This window comes from Lagopus leucura, unplaced genomic scaffold (assembly GCF_019238085.1).
Source record: "Lagopus leucura isolate 7727_CA_CO unplaced genomic scaffold, USGS_WTPT01 Super-Scaffold_100009, whole genome shotgun sequence".
Lineage (NCBI taxonomy): Eukaryota > Metazoa > Chordata > Aves > Galliformes > Phasianidae > Lagopus > Lagopus leucura.
Genome location: NW_024962266.1, coordinates 20,456,789 through 20,477,070, shown reverse-complemented (window position 1 = coordinate 20,477,070; position 20,282 = coordinate 20,456,789). Strand labels below are relative to the sequence as shown.

At 43.1% G+C, this 20,282-nt stretch overlaps 2 protein-coding genes across 6 annotated transcripts in view; one reads left to right on the top strand and one right to left on the bottom strand.

The window, feature by feature from the left end:
* The window catches only part of MAST2 (microtubule associated serine/threonine kinase 2), a 187,017-nt gene extending 172,104 nt beyond the window's left edge, over positions 1–14,913 (bottom strand). For 2 of the 4 annotated variants that reach the window (XM_042873337.1, XM_042873338.1), the window contains exons 1-3: positions 10,430–10,550; positions 5,947–6,081; positions 350–404 (exon numbers count right to left, since the gene is read on the bottom strand). In XM_042873337.1, coding sequence (XP_042729271.1) covers positions 350–391 — 42 coding nt within the window. In that variant the 5' untranslated portion in view covers positions 392–404; positions 5,947–6,081; positions 10,430–10,550. Of the gene's footprint in view, positions 1–349; positions 405–5,946; positions 6,082–10,429; positions 10,551–14,889 lie in introns of those variants that run through there. The other 2 variants (XM_042873334.1, XM_042873336.1) reach the window with 2 other exon arrangements.
* LOC122181100 (riboflavin-binding protein) lies at positions 60–13,112 on the top strand. Of its 2 annotated transcripts, XM_042873343.1 has the most exons (7): positions 60–98; positions 959–1,115; positions 1,928–2,027; positions 3,151–3,279; positions 7,083–7,194; positions 11,035–12,503; positions 12,924–13,112. In XM_042873343.1, the coding sequence occupies exons 2-6, from the start codon at positions 977–979 to the stop codon at positions 11,269–11,271; spliced, it is 717 nt and encodes a 238-aa protein (XP_042729277.1). In that variant the 5' UTR covers positions 60–98; positions 959–976; the 3' UTR covers positions 11,272–12,503; positions 12,924–13,112. The 2 variants fall into 2 exon arrangements, 1 of the variants encoding a protein (XP_042729277.1); XR_006179344.1 differs by lacking the exons at positions 60–98; positions 959–1,115; positions 1,928–2,027; ... (1 more) ...; positions 7,083–7,194; positions 12,924–13,112 and adding an exon at positions 8,682–10,507 and having other exon boundaries at positions 11,035–11,118.
* Positions 14,914–20,282: the final 5,369 nt, after the last annotated feature.

The window sequence follows — 20,282 nt, the reverse complement described above, 5'->3', positions numbered from 1 at the left end:
TGATGCCAGATGGCGGGTATATAAAGTGGAAAGCGAGCAGAGCAATGCACTGTGCTTCTGTTCTAGGGAGAAGTTTCACCCAGAAGGCAGCAAAAGAGGTGAGAAACTACTGAGAAATCGTACAGGCGGTTTTCTTCTGTAACATGTTGCTTTCTTTGCCTCCGAAAAGTTTAGGTAAGGAGAGGAGCTGCAGTTCTTGTTCAGGCAAACCTCTTCCAAAAAGGCATCAGGAATATTTAACTAAAGAATTAAAGGTTAAATTAATTACACCATAAAGAATTATGCATTTATTTACGTAGGAGGTTCTAGATTTATCTGCATAACTCACTAATATGTAATCTGTACTTACAGAAGCTCTATTCTCGCAGATAAAATGGTTTTTATCTTGCATTTTTGACTGAACTCTACAAAAGAGACAGAAAACAATCAATCAGATTATTAGGTACAAGTGAGCATAACCTCCATGAAGGCATCTTATCTACACAATTTATCCAGCTCAAGTGTTTCCTTATACTATATATACTATACATCCTACTATTAGCTTGTCAATTCTGTAAACAGAAGCATTGGAATTAAATGGGTCATTTCCCAGTGCACAGAAGAACTCAGTAAGTTTAGGAGCCGATCAATCTTATCTTCAAATCTGTGCAGCAGTGGGATGGTAAATTCATATCTGCATGAGAAATTTAAAAACCTTTTCTTAAATACTGAGAACTGTAACATACAGCCTGAAGGAATGCTTTTTCACAGGCCACCAAAGATTGGAAATACGTGGCAGAAGAATAAGTGCTTAGACATAAGCAAAGAAAGGGAGAATGAGTGTTCTAATATTTACATGTATACATCTCCTGAGCATATTTTAGTCATATATGTATGTAGCTTTTTTACAGCAGCTCTTCTTACTATCAAGAGTTTTCCTATAATTAAAGGATATCAGTAAAGATTTCTCTCCATACAGGAAAAGAACTGAACAACAATGCTGAGGTTTGCCATCACCCTCCTTGCTGTCATCACATCATCTACCTGCCAGCAGTATGGATGTCTGGAAGGGGATACCCACAAAGCGAAGCCAAGTCCAGAGCCAAACATGCATGAATGCACTCTGTATTCTGAATGTAAGAGTGGTTTAGCTTTTGCTGCAGCTAGTTTAGAAGTCCAGTTCTGTACACACTGATTGTTCTGGCCATTCTTAAGCTTCTGAGAGATACATTAGATGCAGTATAAGTTGCATTTGAAAAACCTCCCTCAATGTCATTTTGCTGCATGCAACTCAAGAGTAAACTCTGGTCCTTAACAAAGCCAGCTGCAGAACTCCCACTGGTTTTATCCACTGTCTGTTTAAAAAGCCTACGCAGTTTACTTTCTGGAATCTCTATCTGCTTTAAAAGGTTTACAGAACAGATGGACTCAGCCCATTGTCATGAAGTATAAAAATATTTAAAACATATTTCTCTCTTGATCGTACTAGTGAATTAACTATTGTCCCCAGTAAATTATTAAAAATAGCAGTGTTGAATTAATTGTAGCAGATTGCAATTGCCTGTCGTTTCCCCACACAAACTGCAGAAGGTTAAACTTTCATACTGAGCAAATTATAGCAATATTTTTTACAGTTCTTCAGTTCTCTTTTCCTGCTCGGTAACTTATAAAATTACCACCCATCAGCATATAACATCCAGCAGAGCAGCAGTAAACCTCATGGGGCTTCCTGGACACACCTTTACAAAGCAGTGTTCATGCCAGTCTTTCCCACTTAGCATTCACACTGCTCTTCCAAAAACTAAAACATCCGAGCTCGGCCGCATCTTTTGCTTAGTATCAAAAGACTTCATCACGTTATGGACCAAAGAGATTCACCTTATATTTTAAGCCTTCCAGAGTGTTCAAAAAAATCCTTACTGTAAGATCTTTGTTTCATTCCTAACAGCTTCCTGTTGCTATGCAAACTTCACAGAGCAATTGGCTCATTCCCCAGTAATTAAAGTAAGCAACAGCTACTGGAACAGATGTGGGCAGCTCAGTAAATCGTAAGTCAGCTTTGATGTTGTCTGTGTCCTGCTTCTCTGGAGCTATGCTGTAGCAGCCACACGGCTAGCACTAACTGCCCGCAGATGGGCTGGCCCTACGCCGCCCGCTCCGCTCCCCATCATCTCTCCTCCACACCAGAGCAACATCTGGCTCTTCTTTTTCCCCTCTCACAAAAGCCCATGAATCCTTAAGTACAGACTTTTTGTGCAGAGAGATTTATGCCTTTTTCTCAAGGAAGAGTTATGCTTGTTAAAGTTTGCTTTCAATATAGAACCAGATCTGGCAATGTGAAGCAGTCATAAACCCAGCAGGTAGTGACTGTGCTGCACCTCTGTACAGCAACCATCACATCCCAGTGAGTGCACACCCTGCAAACCCCAGTCAAAAAGATCAGCTTCTTCCTCTCTGTTGAGTAAGCAGATCCACCAGATGATTATATCTTCCAAACAAAATGCACAAGATATATAAAACAAGACATATAAAAATATCTGAATATTTAGAATAAAAAATCTTGTAGTCTTGTACTCCATTTGGTAACCATGGAGAATCAGAGAACGTCTTCATAATTCAGGTTTTTAATACCCTGTTAGATGCTAGAGCTGTGAAACAGGGCAAGTTAGAGAAATAAAGGAATGAAAGTACAAAACAATTAAGCAAAAACAGATGTGTGGAAGTCACAGCTATTGCCTGCCACTCCCAGAAGAGCAGCAACACTGTTTTTAAGCAATTTCAGCTGGGCTGTGGGAAAATATAAAGATTGGTGAAACTGTTAGACTACAGCTTAGAAAATATTTTATACTACAATTCTAAACTACGTTTTATTGCTGTCTTGAGTCATTTCTGCCAGGAAAACTCAAGGCCCCAAAAGTTTATGGAAAAGCTACACAAATAGGGCTGAAATACGCATGGGAACATTTGTGCACTCTTTAGTTGGCTGTGGTAATTGCAGCCAGAGTCTGTACACAATAGCAAAAGAATGATACAAACAGGGCAAAATGAAACTTTTCTGCTTTTCTCCTAGTCTGTAGTACTGCATCCACATCAAAGCAGGTCTAGAAAATTGAAGTTGTAGCCTTAACACTGAGCAACATGTTTATTTGAGGCTTTTCTCACCCACAACAGCTGTGAAGATTTCACAAAGAAAATCGAGTGCTTTTACCGGTGTTCTCCGCACGCTGCTCACTGGATCAATCCCAGATATACTGCTGCTATTCAGTCTGTTCCGCTGTGCCAAAGCTTCTGTGATGACTGGTAGGTTCTAATCGTTATCAAAATGTCTTTATTTAGCTTTAATAGGCCGGTACTCAGGAGTCAGAGAGAGCAGGTGGACGGAGCACGGCCTTCCCAAACAATGAGCAACAAGATTCCATAGTGCTGTATCACTTGTAAAGCTTTTCGCCTGTTCCTCCTGCTCCTTTCTAGTTTGCCATCTCTACCTTTTCCCCTGCTAAACTGCTGCCCTGCACAATAATAATGTCCCAAGCTGAAAGCAGGACGGAGTCACTCTCTGCCCCAGTCCAGGGACTGGGCAGCACCACGCTGCTCTCCACGAGGGCACTGTGCTGCTGCTCAAACACCCGCCTCCACAGCTCAGCTTTGTGCAGGTGAGATTTTAAGTCTAAATACTTGATTATGATACAGCACATCTGTGTGTATTAAAAGGGCATTGTGAAATCATGGAAGCAGCCGCTTGCAATGTGGTTCTCAATTAATAGATATAACAAATTAGCTTCATTTCTAAGTTTTTCATCCTTACCCTTCACTCTTTCCTTCTGTCTCCCTGTCTCTAACAACACTTCTACAAGCCCGAGCTTCAGAGAAACAAGAACAGTAACCAGCGAGCAGAACAGCATTTGACTTCGTTTCCCAAAATACAGCATTATGGAATCAGATTACTTTTTGAGTGCAAAAGATGTAGCAGCACCTATTTGTCCTTAGTCTTGGAGTAGGAACATTGTATCTCAGCACTCAGAATCTCAAACCTCCAAACTAAATATTTCTGAAAGGTGAAAACATTTGGATACTAAAGCAACAGAGTTCTCAGTGGGCCTTAAAATGCAGGCAAAGTAATTGAATACCGACATCTAAGGCAAATGTACCCCAAAACAATGTAAGTATAGAATCTACATCAGTAACAGCACACAAAGCAAATTGCTACATTCAGAGAAAATGTAGCAACGAAAGGAAAGGGACTTAATTTTACTTTGCACGCACTTCAAATCCTTCTCACAAGGATGAATTGGTTCAAACCAGTCTGAGTACCTATGAGATTTATACCCGTGCACACGGTGGATCAATATTACATCACAAAACCCTCAGTATTGCTTGGGTACTACCAGAACCTCCAGGTAAACAGCATTTTTAACTTTTAAAGTAGTTGTGTGACTGAGAGCTGCTGCACAGGGACAAAGAACCAGTCCCTTTTCCTGGTAGGGAAAAGGCTCAGCTCTAAGCAAACATTGAACAATGATCCGTTGCCCCTGTCGGCGTCACAGATGCTTGGCCTGAATCAAACACGTGAAGACGAGCCATCACTGTGCATGCTGCTTTGTATGCCTGCCTGACCCAATGTCAAACCCATTCCCTCACCCTGCTTAAGGCCCGAGGCCAGAGAAGAGCTTGGCCAGAATTCCGATCCTTTCTGGTGATCTAAAGTAACATTCTGTGTGTGCTCTATTCATCGGAGTGCGCTCAGCACTGCTGGTGATGTGACCTACTTTCCCCAGTGCCGTCAGTGTGCCTGCTGCACGCCGGACGGCTTTGTGGCCAGCAATGTGCCCAGGGCTCTGATGAGCAGTGGCTTCATTTAAAAGAAATTCATCTGACTGGCTTGGGGCCTTCCTTTTCTTCCTATTGTCTTCGAATTGCTTCCTCCCACTAGCTCTAAACCTATTGCTTCTGAATGAGCCTGTATCCGTGCCCTTGTCTGACCCACCTGTGAGGTGACCCCGCGCCATTTCACAGAGAAACAGCTAATTATAAATAGAATTAAAAGACAAAAGCTTCAAAATAAAAATACCCCACCCAGTGTGCACAGGGAGCTGGTATATTTGGAGCAGGTATTTTAAATATTCATGTTCAAGATTCTCACAGGTTATGATTAATGTCTGAAGAAACTACTTTTGGGTTTCTGGGCAGCAGAAAAATCAAACTTATCAGAAGTCATGATTTGTCATGAACTTAGCTTCCTAATTGCTTCCATAGGGAAAGAAAAACCCATAAAATAGAATTATGCCTTGCTACCTTCTTGTGTAGCGAGCCACAGGGTCAGGAAATAATTGTAATTAGGAAACCTCTCACCCAACAATTCAATAGGTAACAGTGAATAAAAATATAAATATTTTAATAATCATATTTAATTCAGATTCCCAAGCCAGAGATATAACATGGATACCCCAGTTCAGTCAAACTCTGAAATACACACTCTTAAGTTTGAAAAGTATAACCGCAGGTGACACTAATTTACAAACCAAACAATAAAAGCAGTTCTGCCCTCCCCTCAACTCCAACCTTGCTCCTCCATTCCTGCACCTGTCCCACCTGCCAGCAGCGCTGTGGAGCAGCCATGAAGCATCCCAGTCAGGGAACACGTTGGGCTGGGTCACTGAATCACAGCTTCTCACCTGATCAAAGCTTTAGCAAAGGTCTTGACCTTCAAACATTGATTTTAATGTGAAAATGAGAAGCAGGAACTTTTCAGTCCTACTACAATGTTTCTGTGTGCACTGCAAATATATTTAAAATCACTTTGTCTGCCACTGCAATAAGAAGTACAAAAGGTTAGGCTCAAATGCACGTAGTCTACTCACTTGTAATTCCTGCTTGTACTTGAGCAACAACTTAGAGCCCGTGTGCTGCCTGTGAGCTCGTTTTCCAGGCACTGTGCAGTGACAGTTCTGCAGATGTGCACCTTCTTACCTTGCACCTTCAAATGTGTTACAGTGTCCAGATCCTGCAGTTCTGTGACTATGTGACAGCCTCGTGGTTCATTTTACAACATAAGTCTGCTGTCCTTGTGACATCAAAGTCATTTTGGAAACGTGCCCCTGAAGACTAAAAAAACAAACAGAAAATATACCCCAAAGCATTAACTATAATGAATGCTACTTGCACTTTTTGAAAGCTATGCCTCATGCTTTTGGCACTCCCAGTTTCTGGTGTGAATAGACTGCCCCAAGCCATGGAGACAAAGTCTGAGTAGATGTTAATTGATCTGCAGAAAGAGATCCTTAACAAATTAAGGATTTGAGCCAAAGTAAGAGCCAAAAGGAAATGGTGTAAGGCGATGGGTAGGTCATGAGATCTCTCATCACATAGAACAGCCAGTTGCATACCTTAGTGATTCCAGCCCACTTTACAAGCTTCTCTTCACCTTATTGCTTACAACTTAAAAATCACTTTAAATTTAAAATCGTAGACCCTACACCTCACAGAGAATTTATCTTTGCTCCTGCACTTCAAGCTTAACTTCTTTGAAAACATTCTGAGGCTGACGGCCTAAGCTTATCCGATTTTATTGCTTATAGGTCTTCCTTATTTCACTGAGCAGTTCTCATAGCTGTCCCATGCTCAGGAATTACCATCCATCCTTTCCCACAGTAATTCATAAATCTCCCCCACTTCTCTCTCAAGTGCCAATTCACACTTAGGATACCTGTGCTACACCACAGCGCTGATGGTCAGCACTCATTGAACTCCCTGCCACACAGCATTCCCTCTCCCCAGTAACGTCAGCAAACTTCACCAAGCAGAACAGATCACCGCGAACGAACGCTGCTTCCCGGAACACAGACCACCTCCTTAAACCTGTGAGCATGAAATGTCATGGCTCATCTGCTTAGTTTTCGTTGGGATTTAGGCCTTCCCATCTGGTTCAGTTTATGTACATTCAAGCTAAGATCACGTGCACCTTTCTTGAAGATCAGTTGATACAGAGCGCTGTGTGACCGCACACATTACTAGCGCAGCCCAGGGGCTTTTCAAGTTGAATCCCTGTAGTTCACTGGAAAACACTAAGGAAAATAATTGTATCTTCCACACTGATCTCCATGAAGGTACGAAGCCTGCAAAGATGATTCCATTTGTGCCCATAACTGGCTGACGGACTGGGAACGGGATGAAAGAGGAGAAAACCACTGTAAGAGTAAATGCATGCCATACAGGGAGGTAAGAAAACACGGCCCGTTGGGACACTAAATAAATAATCTGAGTACTTTCTTTTTCCTGAACACGTGGGCTTAAAAATGCAATATCTGAATTATTTTCTATTTCAACAATTTCAAGCTATACCTGTACCTACCACCAGATTTCTCAAATATATAGTTTCCAAAGCATTTTATGTAGATCTCTCACTAAATAAACACACTTCTAATTAATCACTATTCATACCACTTGTGAAACAGATGTTCCAGCAGAACTGATACATTAACCACAGCAGAGGTCAGAAAGTAAAAGATAAAGGAACCTGGATCATGTAACAGAAAGAGGCAATGAATTTATCTTATAAGACTTCTCACACAGTGTAGAGCTTAACACACCTCTGCCTTTTTACACTGAGAAGCAGGTTCCCAGGTCACTAAGGAACTTCCAAGGTTTTCTTACTTATTAGGCATCCTTGCCCTCCTCTCTATCTGACATTGTCACATTTGAGTCCTCCATACTTCAAGTCCCTAAGTCCTTGCAGTCTTCTAATTGTCTCCCTTTTACTCTCCATAGACCTACCATAATTCTGCCGTTCTCCTTTGTGTCTGCCAATTGCTGGACACAGCTAGCTTCTTTCTCTCCAAATCTGTTAGTCAAAAAGCAGCACTGAGAAGCCTTCTGGGAGCCCATCCTGACTTTCTGATGGTTGGGATAACTGATTTTATGAAGAAAAGTGTATAAAATGAGAAATTAGAAGACTTATGGGACCAAAGTTGCCTGGAACCTGATTCACAGGTCTTCAAGAGTCAGGGGGGATTTCTCTCAAGTGACTCAAGTATGTCTAGGATCAAGGCTAGATTATACAGCTCAAAACCACAACACTTATTGGAATATTATTAACAGTTAAACTGAGTCTATAAATCCAGTCCAAACTAAAGAAGTGAACAGAACTTAAGTGCAGTTCTTAGGGACTGATAGCACATCTTGCACAGATCCCAAATGGATTGTTTTCAAATCTGTACAAATTCGTGTACATCCAGAAGTTTGTTCAGCAACTGATGTAAGTCACAGTCCGGGATTTGTGTCTGCTCTGCAGTGACACTGATCAGCAGGGCCAGGAAGATGGCCAAAAACCAAACGGGCTGTGGAAACTCGCAGCTTAGCTTTGCAGATATGCTAAATCATCAGTAGCTCCAGATGAAATGAAAGCAAAATGATAATTGCCATAAACAATCTTCAGTCCCTGTTTAAACTGTTCCTAGTCCAGAGGTAGAAGGTTCAAACTGAAACCCCCACGTAAATATTTCTTAAAGAAAATATAGCATCGGCTGGGAAAAAAGCCACGCAGCAAATCCAGAGGTCTTATCACTGGAAGGCAGATGCAGCTATTCCTAAACTAAGCAGAACCACACCCAACACTGCCCATGTTTTTTACCAAAAATAGGCCCGCATGGTAAGTATGAATAAATATTTATTTTCTTCAGAGCGATTACAAAAACATATTTCCCGTATGAAAATGAAATTACACGCAAACACTGGAGTCACTTGCTTTGCACTCAACTCCTGGAAAGGAAAGTTACGGCCGTCTGGAAGGCCCCAAAGGTTCTCCCACGTCAGGGCACTGTGGGCAGAGGCTTTCATCTGATGCCCTCAGCACATGCAGAGAAGCAATGAGCAGTCCTACGCGTGACGTATGCAAGTGTTTGCAAGGACTACTTGGAACAAGTGAGGAGTATTAAGAATGTACGTGGATCGTAGCCAGTTTTGGTCTGCACATTTTATCATTTTTCTCCCAGCAGAGTGCTTCCCAAGTGATGTTAATGCACAGACCAGAACAGCGGCCAAGAAGCTGAACAATCAGAAGCAATAATTTAAGTACACTTTTGTTAAATGGGCACATTTTGTTTGCTGCAGCATTCTGGCTATGCCATGATTTTTAAGCAAAGTTTGGAGGAATGTCAAAATTAAATGGCTAATTTAACAAGTATCAGAGCACGAATGTGTGCTACAGAACCTGTGGAACCTAATAGGACGTAGCCATGACTCCTGCATATGGACCTAAGAAAACTCGTAACAGCTTTTAAATATTTTCTCACACGACCCGATAAAAGCAGGATCTGTACAGGAGCTGGAAGAAAATGTCTCATGCTGCTTGAAAGTACAGGAATAGCTGGAAAGAAACAGCTAAGATCTGGCTGCCCAAAGGAGAGCAAGGGGAGAACCAGATGCAGCAACTTGTCTGTTTCTGAGCCCGCATCTCTCCCAGTGCACTGACCAACCTTCACAGTCCTCCAGCAACCGCAGCATCCATAGAGCAAGCTGGTGAGATGTAAAAAGCTGTATTACAGACCAGAGCCTTTGGAGCTATTTAGAATGGATTCTCCATTATTTGCACTGGATAGATTTCTAAATCAACTCTGATTAATGTATATCATCTCACCTGCCTTCTGCACAAAACCCAGCCAGGGTTGTTTAGCACGTGAGGAGACAAGGATACATCTCATAAGGAGAACTTGTGGAAAATATGTGGAGCAGAAGCAGCCGCAGGACTACAGATGCCCAGTCCCACTTCCATATAATAGATTTAAGTCTATAATCACTAACTGTTGGCACAGAGAACGCCTTCCATGCAGAAGTCTCCTGACCATGAAGACAGATCACTGTCTCCAAGATTCACAGATCTTTATATGTGCTGCTGCGACTGGCAAACCAGCTCAGAATGCAGAAATCACAGCACAAAAGGGAATGCCAAGGGAATAGTGAACCAAGGTCACAGGCAAGGACTGTGTGGGATATCACAGCTGAAACACGGCTTCCTTCTGAGAGATCCTCACAAAGCGACTCAGGGACACAGTCGGCAACAAGACCAGCAGTCCAGCTCCCTAGTTCTGTTTCAGTCATTTGCAGTCTCTTCTCCTTAATTCCTAAGGCTTCTGCTCCTGTCATCACTCCCACCCCCAAATCCATTTTTAGCATTACTTGGGAAGTACCTCAAGTTCCTTCCAGAAACAGGAAAGACCAAACTTCAACAACAAACACACAGAAGAAATGCAGGCAAGATAAAGTATACATCTTGCCCACTCTGTGGCTGAACATGGTAATCGCTAAGCTTACACTCTAGGAAAACTCAAGCTGGGAGGACAGAAGATTGTCACAATGTAAGCCTGGCAAACAAGAAATATTTTTGTTGTTTGGCTGCACAGGTCCTGTGACAGAGGACTAACAAAGCGACACAGCACCAAGAACAGGCCAAATTCACCTGCAGAGAGTTGCTGCAGCTCGCAATTTCTCAAGGCAATCAATAAAGCTCTTTGGAGGCAGGCTGGGGCCCACAGCTGTAAGTCTTCTTTTTCATCAAGCAGTTTCTGAGTTATGCCTCTTCTCTTAGCAAGGTTCTGCCTGGTCATGATGTGCACTGCAGCAGTCTGTGACTCCACTGGACTGCCTCTAGCTTGCCAATAGAGTCCAGTTTTCAAAACACTTGGTTTGGCACTTTCAGCAATACTCAAACCCAGAGACGTGTCAGAGTGCCCTGACATGCTGCAAGTCGTGCAGCCTCTTGCACACAGCTTTACTCTGTCAGCCCCGGGGTGGAAACAAAAGGCTGGCTGTTCATCACACTGCACTTTGTGTAATCGCTTGCTCTCACAACTGGCAAAGCTCTTCTGCCAGTGGTGGAACTAAATAACATTGCAAAGGGATGAAGTACAGCGCAGAGCTGTACAAGACAGTGGAGGACTGCAAACTGTTTCATAATTTTGTACCATTTCTAAAAAAAGTGATGTTTCTCAAATTAATACAACTCGGTTTTAACTCCATTCTTTTTAAAATGTGTTTGATGTATTTTTCCTGTTTTACACACAGATGTATGCAAATGGGACCGACATGTGCCAGAGCATGTGGGGGGAATCATTTAAGGTCAGCGAATCCTCCTGCCTCTGCTTGCAAATGAACAAGAAGGACATGGTGGCAATCAAGCATCTCCTCTCTGAAAGCTCAGAGGAAAGCTCCAGTATCAGCAGCAGTGAGGAGCATTCCTGCCAAAAGAGACTCCTGAAGTTTGAGGCACTGCAGCAAGAAGAAGGGGAAGAGACGAGATGAATTTTGGTGGGTGAACATCAGGAGGAGAGATATCATTGTGGAGGTTGGGCTCAGGGCATCGCAGCAGCCTGTCTTATCCCTCACTTCTGAGAACTCAATAAATCAATGGTTGGCTATATTAATCCTTCTCTGAGTTTTTCTGCATCTGCATCACAAAGCTCCCAGGCAAGTTAGCACAGGTGTAACCTTGTGACTTGAATCAGAAGCCTGAAGGTAACTTCCAGGCTTGATTTTCAAAGACAAGAAGCACAGGCAGTGGTTGCTGATTTAAGGTGGAACAGTGAGAGACTCTGCAAGGCCATGCCAGTAATGCACCAAACCTTCAACACGGATCCTTCATTAGCACAGGTATCATCACTCATGTCACAAGTTCCTGTGTGCCACACTCTGCTCAGACAAGGGAGAAATGTTGCAGGCAGAAATAGGTCAGTAGGTCTGGCTACTGACAACTGAAAATGTACCTATTTTGTATCCCAAAAACATACTTCTATATCAGGGGATTGTGGTGTATTAGATAAATCCCTGGATCCATATATGACCAGTATACAAAATGCAAAGGCTGCTGCTCTGGGCTTCTACTTTAAACTACAGTAGCACAAAAGTCTCCTACACCATGAATGTGAAGAATAATTGTGAATGCAATGAATCCCTTGGAATGACTACAGACAGAACGCTCTCTGCATCAGGGAGGACCCACATGAGGGGTTTCCCCATCGGTATTTCTGCTTGCAGCATCACTGCTACCATCAAAGTAAAACCAAAGTCTGCACCAGTCCCAGAGGAACTCATCAGGTAAAGATTAATCAAATGCTGGTTTTACTTAGGCTTGCATCCTTCCTCCGATATCACTGGAGAGCAGAGAGTTCCATGCCATTCCGTACAGCCTTTCACAGTTGTATCACCAGGGCAACCATGAAAGGATTTAATTTTGGGACTCACATTATCATCAAGCGAAAATCCACATCCTCTCAGTGCTTGCAATGGAGCTCGGCACCTTACAACATGGAAGGATCCGGCCTCCAGCTGAAACAATGACTCGGCACACCGCCTTACACCAGGACAATGTTAAAAATCCATCCCACTCTTCCCTAGACTGCTTGTTTACTTCAGTGGTTTCACACAGCTGCAATAGTAATGCTAGATCCATCAGGTCAAGCTCTGCCTCTCACTATAGCTAACAGTGGCATAATTCCTACCGGTACCGAACTGCTTTTGGAACGATACGCCGTCAGGTCTGTACTTCATGGCTACTCAACCTGCTGCTTCTACATTTTGAAAAGAACAGCCAGCCAATTCTTACAGAAAATGCACTTCTGTGAAGCTCTGCTAGTCTTTTTTTCCACCCTGATCTGTTTTCTTTGCCGTCATTCTTGATTGCAGAGACACCTGAATCAGAGCAGAAAGCTTCCTGCTTTTTATTTTGCTATGCAACATTGATTCACTAATTAATCATTCCCTTTCACTAGCATAACAGCAGCTTATTCTGCACAGCCACTGCCAAACATTTCCTTTATGTTCTTTGCTAAATTTAGCACGTGTCTCCGCCTGCATCTCTGCTCTATTTTTCCCATCTGCCCTTATTCTCTTTGCTCTAGCTCACCAAATCACCCCAGAAAACATTTTCAACTAAGTTCTTTGATGCTTACTTTCAGAACAAGCCACGAGACTGGTGACACATGCTCCCGAACAGCACTGGGTCCTACAGCAAAACCAAGGGACCAGGACAACTGAAGTGTCTCTGTATTTAATGCCACCAAGATCTTTATCAGAATGTCACAATGGTAGATGAAACGTTGTGTGAAACATGTTGTGAAATGTATTTCTACACTAACCTGTAGGAACCAGACTTACAAACTTTATTAATAAGTTAACTTGAATTTTCCAACAAGATAAATTTGATAAAAATAAAAAAAATTGTGCCAGTTATTGACTTATTTACTATATGACTAAGCATCAGCTCTCGTACCACTCTGCCTGGCACTGATGTCATGTTAACCATAACACAGCTAGCTGGGTCACTCTGCCTGGTCTGCTTATTTAGTTTTCTTTCCTTAAATATTGGCACAGCAGTGTGAGTCTTCCAAAACCTCACTGCACTGCCAGGAGCCATTCCCAACCAGATCTGTGCACTGCCAGGAGCCATTCCCAACCAGATCTGTGCACTGCCAGGAGCCATTCCCAACCAGATCTGTGCACTGCCAGGAGCCATTCCCAACCAGATCTGTGCACTGCCAGGAGCCATTCCCAACCAGATCTCTCTCGGCAGTTCCCTAGAGCTGGTTAGGATAGGTGAGCTGAGCCTGCTGCTTGGGAATTATTGACATCACTTATGATGATGAACCTCAGTTTTAACACTCACAGACTGAAAAGGCCTTCATCATCCTTCTGCAATACAAATACTTAATTCTACGTATATTTCACTACCAAGTGTTATTACCAAAACTTGCTTCCTGTGCCTTGTGCCACTGGAAGGCTTTCTTCATCAGGTTACTCAACAGTTCTCACCTTCAGTTTAGTTGTGCCAGCCACAATTTTCTCCAGTATCTCTAGAGCCCTAATCTATTTTTATAGTTCCTAATTCCACACTGATATTGATTGCAAAATAGCTTCCCTTTTGCAAAATAATAAATACCAATAATGGCAGCATTTTCAACCAGTGCTGCATTTTTCACAGGCAGGTTTTACTAAAAGTATTTTATAAGTATTAATTAATCTTCAAAATACACCCGAGAGGAAGAGTGAGCAAACTGAGTCAGTGGGATGGAGTCAGTAAGAAACTTATCTGATTGCTGCAAGTGTTGCAGAATGAGGACTAGCACAAACAAGTCCTCTTTCAGAGACTCATTTCACCCTGGAAATGAAGTTGTGCTTTGCAAGGTAAACCTTGGACAAATGTTAAAACTTGCAGAAACCTGAACATCAAGGAAAAAAAGAAAAAGCTCACACAATAAAACACAGTATAAGAAGTCATTAAACAATGCATTTCCATCACCTTGAATAACAAAATGATAAATGCTATCACTGTTAGCTTATTTCAAACAAACAACATCACAACGGGCTGATTTTTCTAACTGAGATACAACCAGCCTGCTGGAAAAAAAAGAAAGCTGTAGATGAGGGCCTCTGAAGGATTTTGGTAACATTTGATGTGACATTGTGATAAGGAAACGGAGAAAACTGAAGTGCAAACAAAAACACTGCAACAGAGGTTCAGAACTGCTTACAAACAAATTACAACACCACTACCTTTATGTCGTCATTAAATTCAGACACGTCTTTTGTTAGGAATCCCAAAGGGTTTGCTCCTATTCTAGTCAATTAAGCAGACATCATCTCAGCCCCTAAAGGTGAAGCTCTACAAAGGGAAATGAAAAATGCTTGCACTGCAGAAAGGTAAATCAAGGGGGACAAAAAAAGCAGGGAGATACACAGCAAAGGAACAGCAGAGCAGCCTCAGAGCTGGGATGGGTATTAGTTGCCAATGCCATTTACAGTCAAAACATCATACTGTGGAAGTTTTAATCCTTTCAGTCTTCAGTATATACAGAACCCTGGATGCCCTGACTCACAGAGCACGCAGACACAGAGCTCACAGACATCCCACCAGCAATTACTCACGGCCTTCATGACAGACCTCACATTCCACAGAGGCTGTGCTTGTGGAATGACCCCACTACACGCACAGGCTGTGGAATGTGGTGGGTATCAGGCAGAGATCCCCGCACACTGAGATTAAACTCCATCCATCTTCTCAGTAAAATCAGCTCACACGTTCTGTAAACACAAGTGCAATACTTTCTGAGAGAAAGAAGACGATCCTAGTATTGATGTAACACTACATAGGGAGCAGGTCAGTTGAAGCTGCAGGACCACTCCCAACAAACAGTGAATAAAAGAGCCAGCCGAGGAAATCAATCACCTGCTTCAGCTAAGCATGAAGACGCAATGAGGATCAGACCCAAACCATCTGTCACTTTCTCACACCCCCAAGAAAAGGTTGCAGCGATCCCTTCCTACTGAGATGTAACATCTCACAGAAATGAAAGGAGGAAACTCATCCTGCTGCACATTTTTGCTTCCTTTAGCTACTAAAAGCATCTCTGTTTTGATCACCAACTGCTATCTGAGTCTTAGCATTCTTTTGACCTCCTTCCTTGGAAATGCAGTGAGCTCTCTGTGGAGTTTGCCTTGGTTCCCCTCTCAGACAGCTGTGATTAATTCCATATTCAAGCTCTTGAGTTAATTCTCTCATTAGATCACTTTCCTTCTTCAGGGAATGATTATTCCCACAAGAGAAATGAGAAAAACTAAAACAATATTGTGTTAGTATTTGACACACTGCATCCAGGATGTTTACTTTAAATCAAGTTGCTTGGAATTGCTCCAGACCTTCGGCTTAAACAAGAATCTTCCAACCAGTGGGGAACTGCAGCCACATGTTGCACAACGTTCCTATTTCACTGGAATTTCAACAAACTTCCTGCTAGGTAAGCGTACCCTGAACATAAACCTCTCCACACAAGTAAGTCAGAAGACAACACCTGAATTGCTGGAACACACCTGAAAGATTTTTCTTTTCCTGACTGTTTTGTACTGTACACCCACCAGCTCTCTAACCAAGACTAGCTGTAAAAGTGCAGCTTACAGCAAGTGCTGAAACGCTATCAGTGCTCCTGAAATCACACACCATTAGCTGTGAACATCACGTTCTGTCTGGAGGCTCTCACAGCTCAGACTCTCCCCAGCTGTGCTGCCTGCCAGGTGGCTCTCTGGGTCTGGGTGCCATTGCAGGACATGGTGCCCTTCAGCTGGACTCCAGCACAGCCTGCTTCTCGGTGCTAAGTGGATGCTCGGGAGAGTTTCTCAGTAACAAGTTTAAGAATGCTAAACCTGTTTAAACTGACAACTCTCTTATCAGGCAGTTACCTGAATGTTATCCTTACCTGAAGCCATATTACAGTGAAAGCAATGAAAGTACTTAGTCACTTTATCAATTAATTCCAAAGTAGACAAAAACGTTGAGAAAAGCTGAGGGCAGAAAGACAGGGCAGGGGAAGGAAACCTCAAGTTTTCATGCAAACCATATGTGCTGAGGCTGCCTATGCAGAAAAGCTAGCTTTGAAGACCCCTCTTGTTCTCCATCTTTGACCAACTCCAGTTCAGATCTTTACCCTACACACACATGCATAATTGTTAAGATGTGTTATTTCTTGCAGGAATAAAGCTCATCTTGCTCATGGGTCTGGCCCAATCCTGCCAAGAGAGCCTTCTCGTATCTGGCCTAAGTCTGGAAAACTTGTTATCTCACTGTAAAGCACAATGAATTTTCCTACTAAGATGGGAAACATCCAGACCCTGAAGGAAAGCTTCTTCAGCCACTAAGCCACTAAGGCTTCAGTACACCTGAGCCAACAGGAAGTTTGTGTGGGTATCTAATTAGAATCTAGTGCCCCCAGCTCATTAGAGGCTTTTGACTGAGAGCAGACAACATGATTACCAGCTCCATAGGGACTCATCACACAGCTCCACCACTTCACTAAGAAAACACGCACGGCTGAGACTGATGATCTGCACCACTGCTTTATGCATGCAATGGTACTCACATGACACGTGGGCACGTGGAGGCCTTAGCAAAAAGAAGGGTAGCTTGGAAGTGTAAAGAGCATAGTTCAGTGCACTGCAGGTATTTCTAATCCGCATCACCTCTCATAAAGTGGTTCTGCACTTCTCCAGTTTCAGCTTCCCTAGAAGTTTTACTTCAAGTTCTTACAAAATGTAGGGAAATTGAGCAGGAATGGTTGCATCCCATGGGAGTTTTATGAGCTGGACACCAAAGCATGATAGAAGCTCCTTTCCTTTTTGGTGAGGCCATTCAACACTCATCTGGTAGGTCACGTGTACTGAAATACAAATGGTAGCTACAGCAGGTAATGAGAGAAGAGCTGAAAAACAGCAACTGAAAAGTGATTCTCTATCACAAAACATTCCATAAGGTTTGTCATACCTACAAACAGCCAAGGTCTGAGTTTCACATCTCCTCTGCAACAGAGAACTTTAGCAATGAAGTATCATAAGAAACACTTTGGGATTATTCTTTGATTATTATGTCAAAACGATCCCCAAAGCTACAGGTACAGGAGACAGTACAGCACAACTGCACTTTCAAATCAATTATTGTTCTTGTAGGTTTTTTGAGACTAAAAGCCCTTCATTTTATGGAGCTCAGGAAAAAAAAAAAAAAAAATCTAAGACCTTCCTATAATAGGGAACTACAGTACCCAGACAAGTAACACATACTAGCCACCCATTCTTGCTGCATGTTCAGAAAATATCATCCTGTACAGACAGCACCACCTGCAGGATTTGAGAGTGGAAGCAGACACCTCACCCAGCAGAGCACCACCCAGGTGTCTGGACAGGTTTCCTATAGAAGCCCTCAACCAGAGAAATCGGAGCAGGCAGGGAACTCCATGAAATATCCCAAGGAAGACTGCAGTTCTTCGGCCCCCTGGCACAGCACAGGGCTTTTTCAGGAGAAAGCCTAAAAATGTTATTTGTCAGATTGCTCTCACTGAGAGGTCTTGGTATTGCAATAGCAGCACTTCTGTGCAGGTGTGGCCAGTGGGGCACACGGAGGAGTAACTGCCATGCCTTTTTTGACACCTGTCCTATGGGTCAGTAAGTGCTCAGCTGGCTTCCGGCAAACACCATGTTAGGAACCTATTAAATTAAAACTGAAATCATCTTTAATTCCTTCACTGTGATGTGTTGTCATTCTTGGTATTAATCAAAAGGCTTCTTGTTACACAGTACAATTTCACTGTCAAATGTACTTACAGACTTATTACAAAAAAACCCCTAGTCTGCTTTAGGAGATGCACAACAGCATATGGGAGCATTTACTCCATCTCGTATGGCCTCCGTGTGGTTATAAAAGAAACATGCTGAAGCAGTGCCCTCTTCTGTACACACAACTAGTCAGCCACATTAACACAGTGCAGGACAGGCCTTCAGGGCAAAATTAGCAGTCTCAACAATGCTATTCTGTGCCTGTAAATTTGGCACTATGGTGTGAAATCCTAATGCTGGCCAAGCATCTACCAGCTGACATCAGCCTGCGCCTGAGCACTGAGAGGAATTCTAAGCCTTTTACTCACAGGCCACTTCCAATGAATAAAATGTCAGCACAAAGACAGCTCTGGATTCTTTTCCTGATTCATCAATGAAAGAAAATTCTCAAAGAATTTATCAGCCTGGCCTAAAATATATATTGAGCCATATCAGCACGCACCCAACGCATGCAACTGCAGGAACCTTACTTTTCTATTTAAGTATGTATTTTCTACGGATGTTTTTTTAAGACCGGCTCAGAAGATCGTTTTACCATTCTAATGTCAAGAACAAAATGCTGATGAATGGAGAAAGCAACAGTCCCCAGAGAGTATCACAATTCAGATTTCTTTTCTGGAAGCACATTTAAAAGTTATTACAATGAAATACTGAATCATAAGAAAAGCCTGAGGGGCCATGACCATTGTAACTGTAAGCAGACATGTTTCTCTTTTCCCATACTCACAGTAAATAGATATGGAAGTGGTCCAAGAGGCTCTCTGATTTATTTATTTATTTATTTATTTTAATTTGGCTGCATGTCATGTTGCTGAAATTGTCATGGAAAATTCAGCAGGGATGCTTTTGTATCAGCGCTGGCTTTTTCAGACCCAAGGAATGAGAGGTGTAACCCAGTATGCGAAGCTCTTCCCTTGGTCAGTGCCCAGACATGCAGTGACTCAGTGAATCACACAAAGATCAGCTCTGACCCCAGGCACCCTCAAAGTACTACAAGGCACTGTGGTGAAGCATCCGTACTGGAATGAAGAGGAAGACCCAAATGCAGCACGATGCCATACTGAGGTGTGTGGGCTGGCCACCCTTCAGGCAGTGCTGACCATGATGCCACACCGAGGATACACAGCCCCCATCATCCCATTCTCTAGGACTGCCTCAGGCAGAGGTTAGCTGTCATTTCTCCTCAGAAAAGAATGTAATATAATCACAGAATCATTAGGGCTGGAAAAGATCACCAAAACATCTAGTTCAACTCCACTCCACCATGCCCACTGACCACGTCCCTCAGTGCCACATCTCTGCAGTTCTTGAACACCTCCAGGGATGGTAACACCATCACCTCCCCCGGCAGCCTGTGCATCACTGCTCGCTGGAAGAAGAAATTGTTCCTAATATCCAACCTGAACCTCCTCTGGTGCAACTTAAGGACATCACTTCTCATTATCACAGCTACAAGGAGAAGAGGCCGACCCTCACCTCACCATAACCTCCTTCCAGAGAGTTGTAGAGAGCAATGAGGTCCTCCCTGAACCTCCTTTTGTTTCAGACAGAACAATACTAGCTCCTTCAGCTGCTCCCCATAACACCTGTGGTCCAGACTCCTCATAGCTCCATTGCCCTTCTCTGGACACACTCCAGGGCTTCCATGTCTATCCTACCACGAGGGGCAGTCAGTTTCCCCCTCACAAACACATTACAGTGTCTGAGATCACAGCTTGCAGAGGTAAGCCTGAGAGGAGTATGACTGAGTCTGTAAGGCAGTGCAGAAGGCCACTGTCACCACACAGAGAATCACACTGCACCCGTTATTGAAAGGGACTCGCAGGTATCACAGAGTCCAACTCCTGGCTGCACACAGGCCCACCCAAAAACCAAACCATATTTCTGAGAGCATTTTCTAAATGCTTCCACGTCTCCAACGGGCTCTGTGCCATAGGAAGCCTGTTCCACCTGCTGATAGTCCTCAGCACCGCAGGCAGTAATGTCATCTATCAGGAGAATGATTGAAATTCACATTAAAAAAGCACCTTACAGAGAAGGGTCCATGGGAACATTGGCCAGAGCTGCGAGCAAACAGGCTCCACAGGGGCAAGCGACCAGGCAGGCACACGGACAAAGGATCAAGCACTGCCAAGACAGGCGCGCTGCGAAGCCGCTCGAGG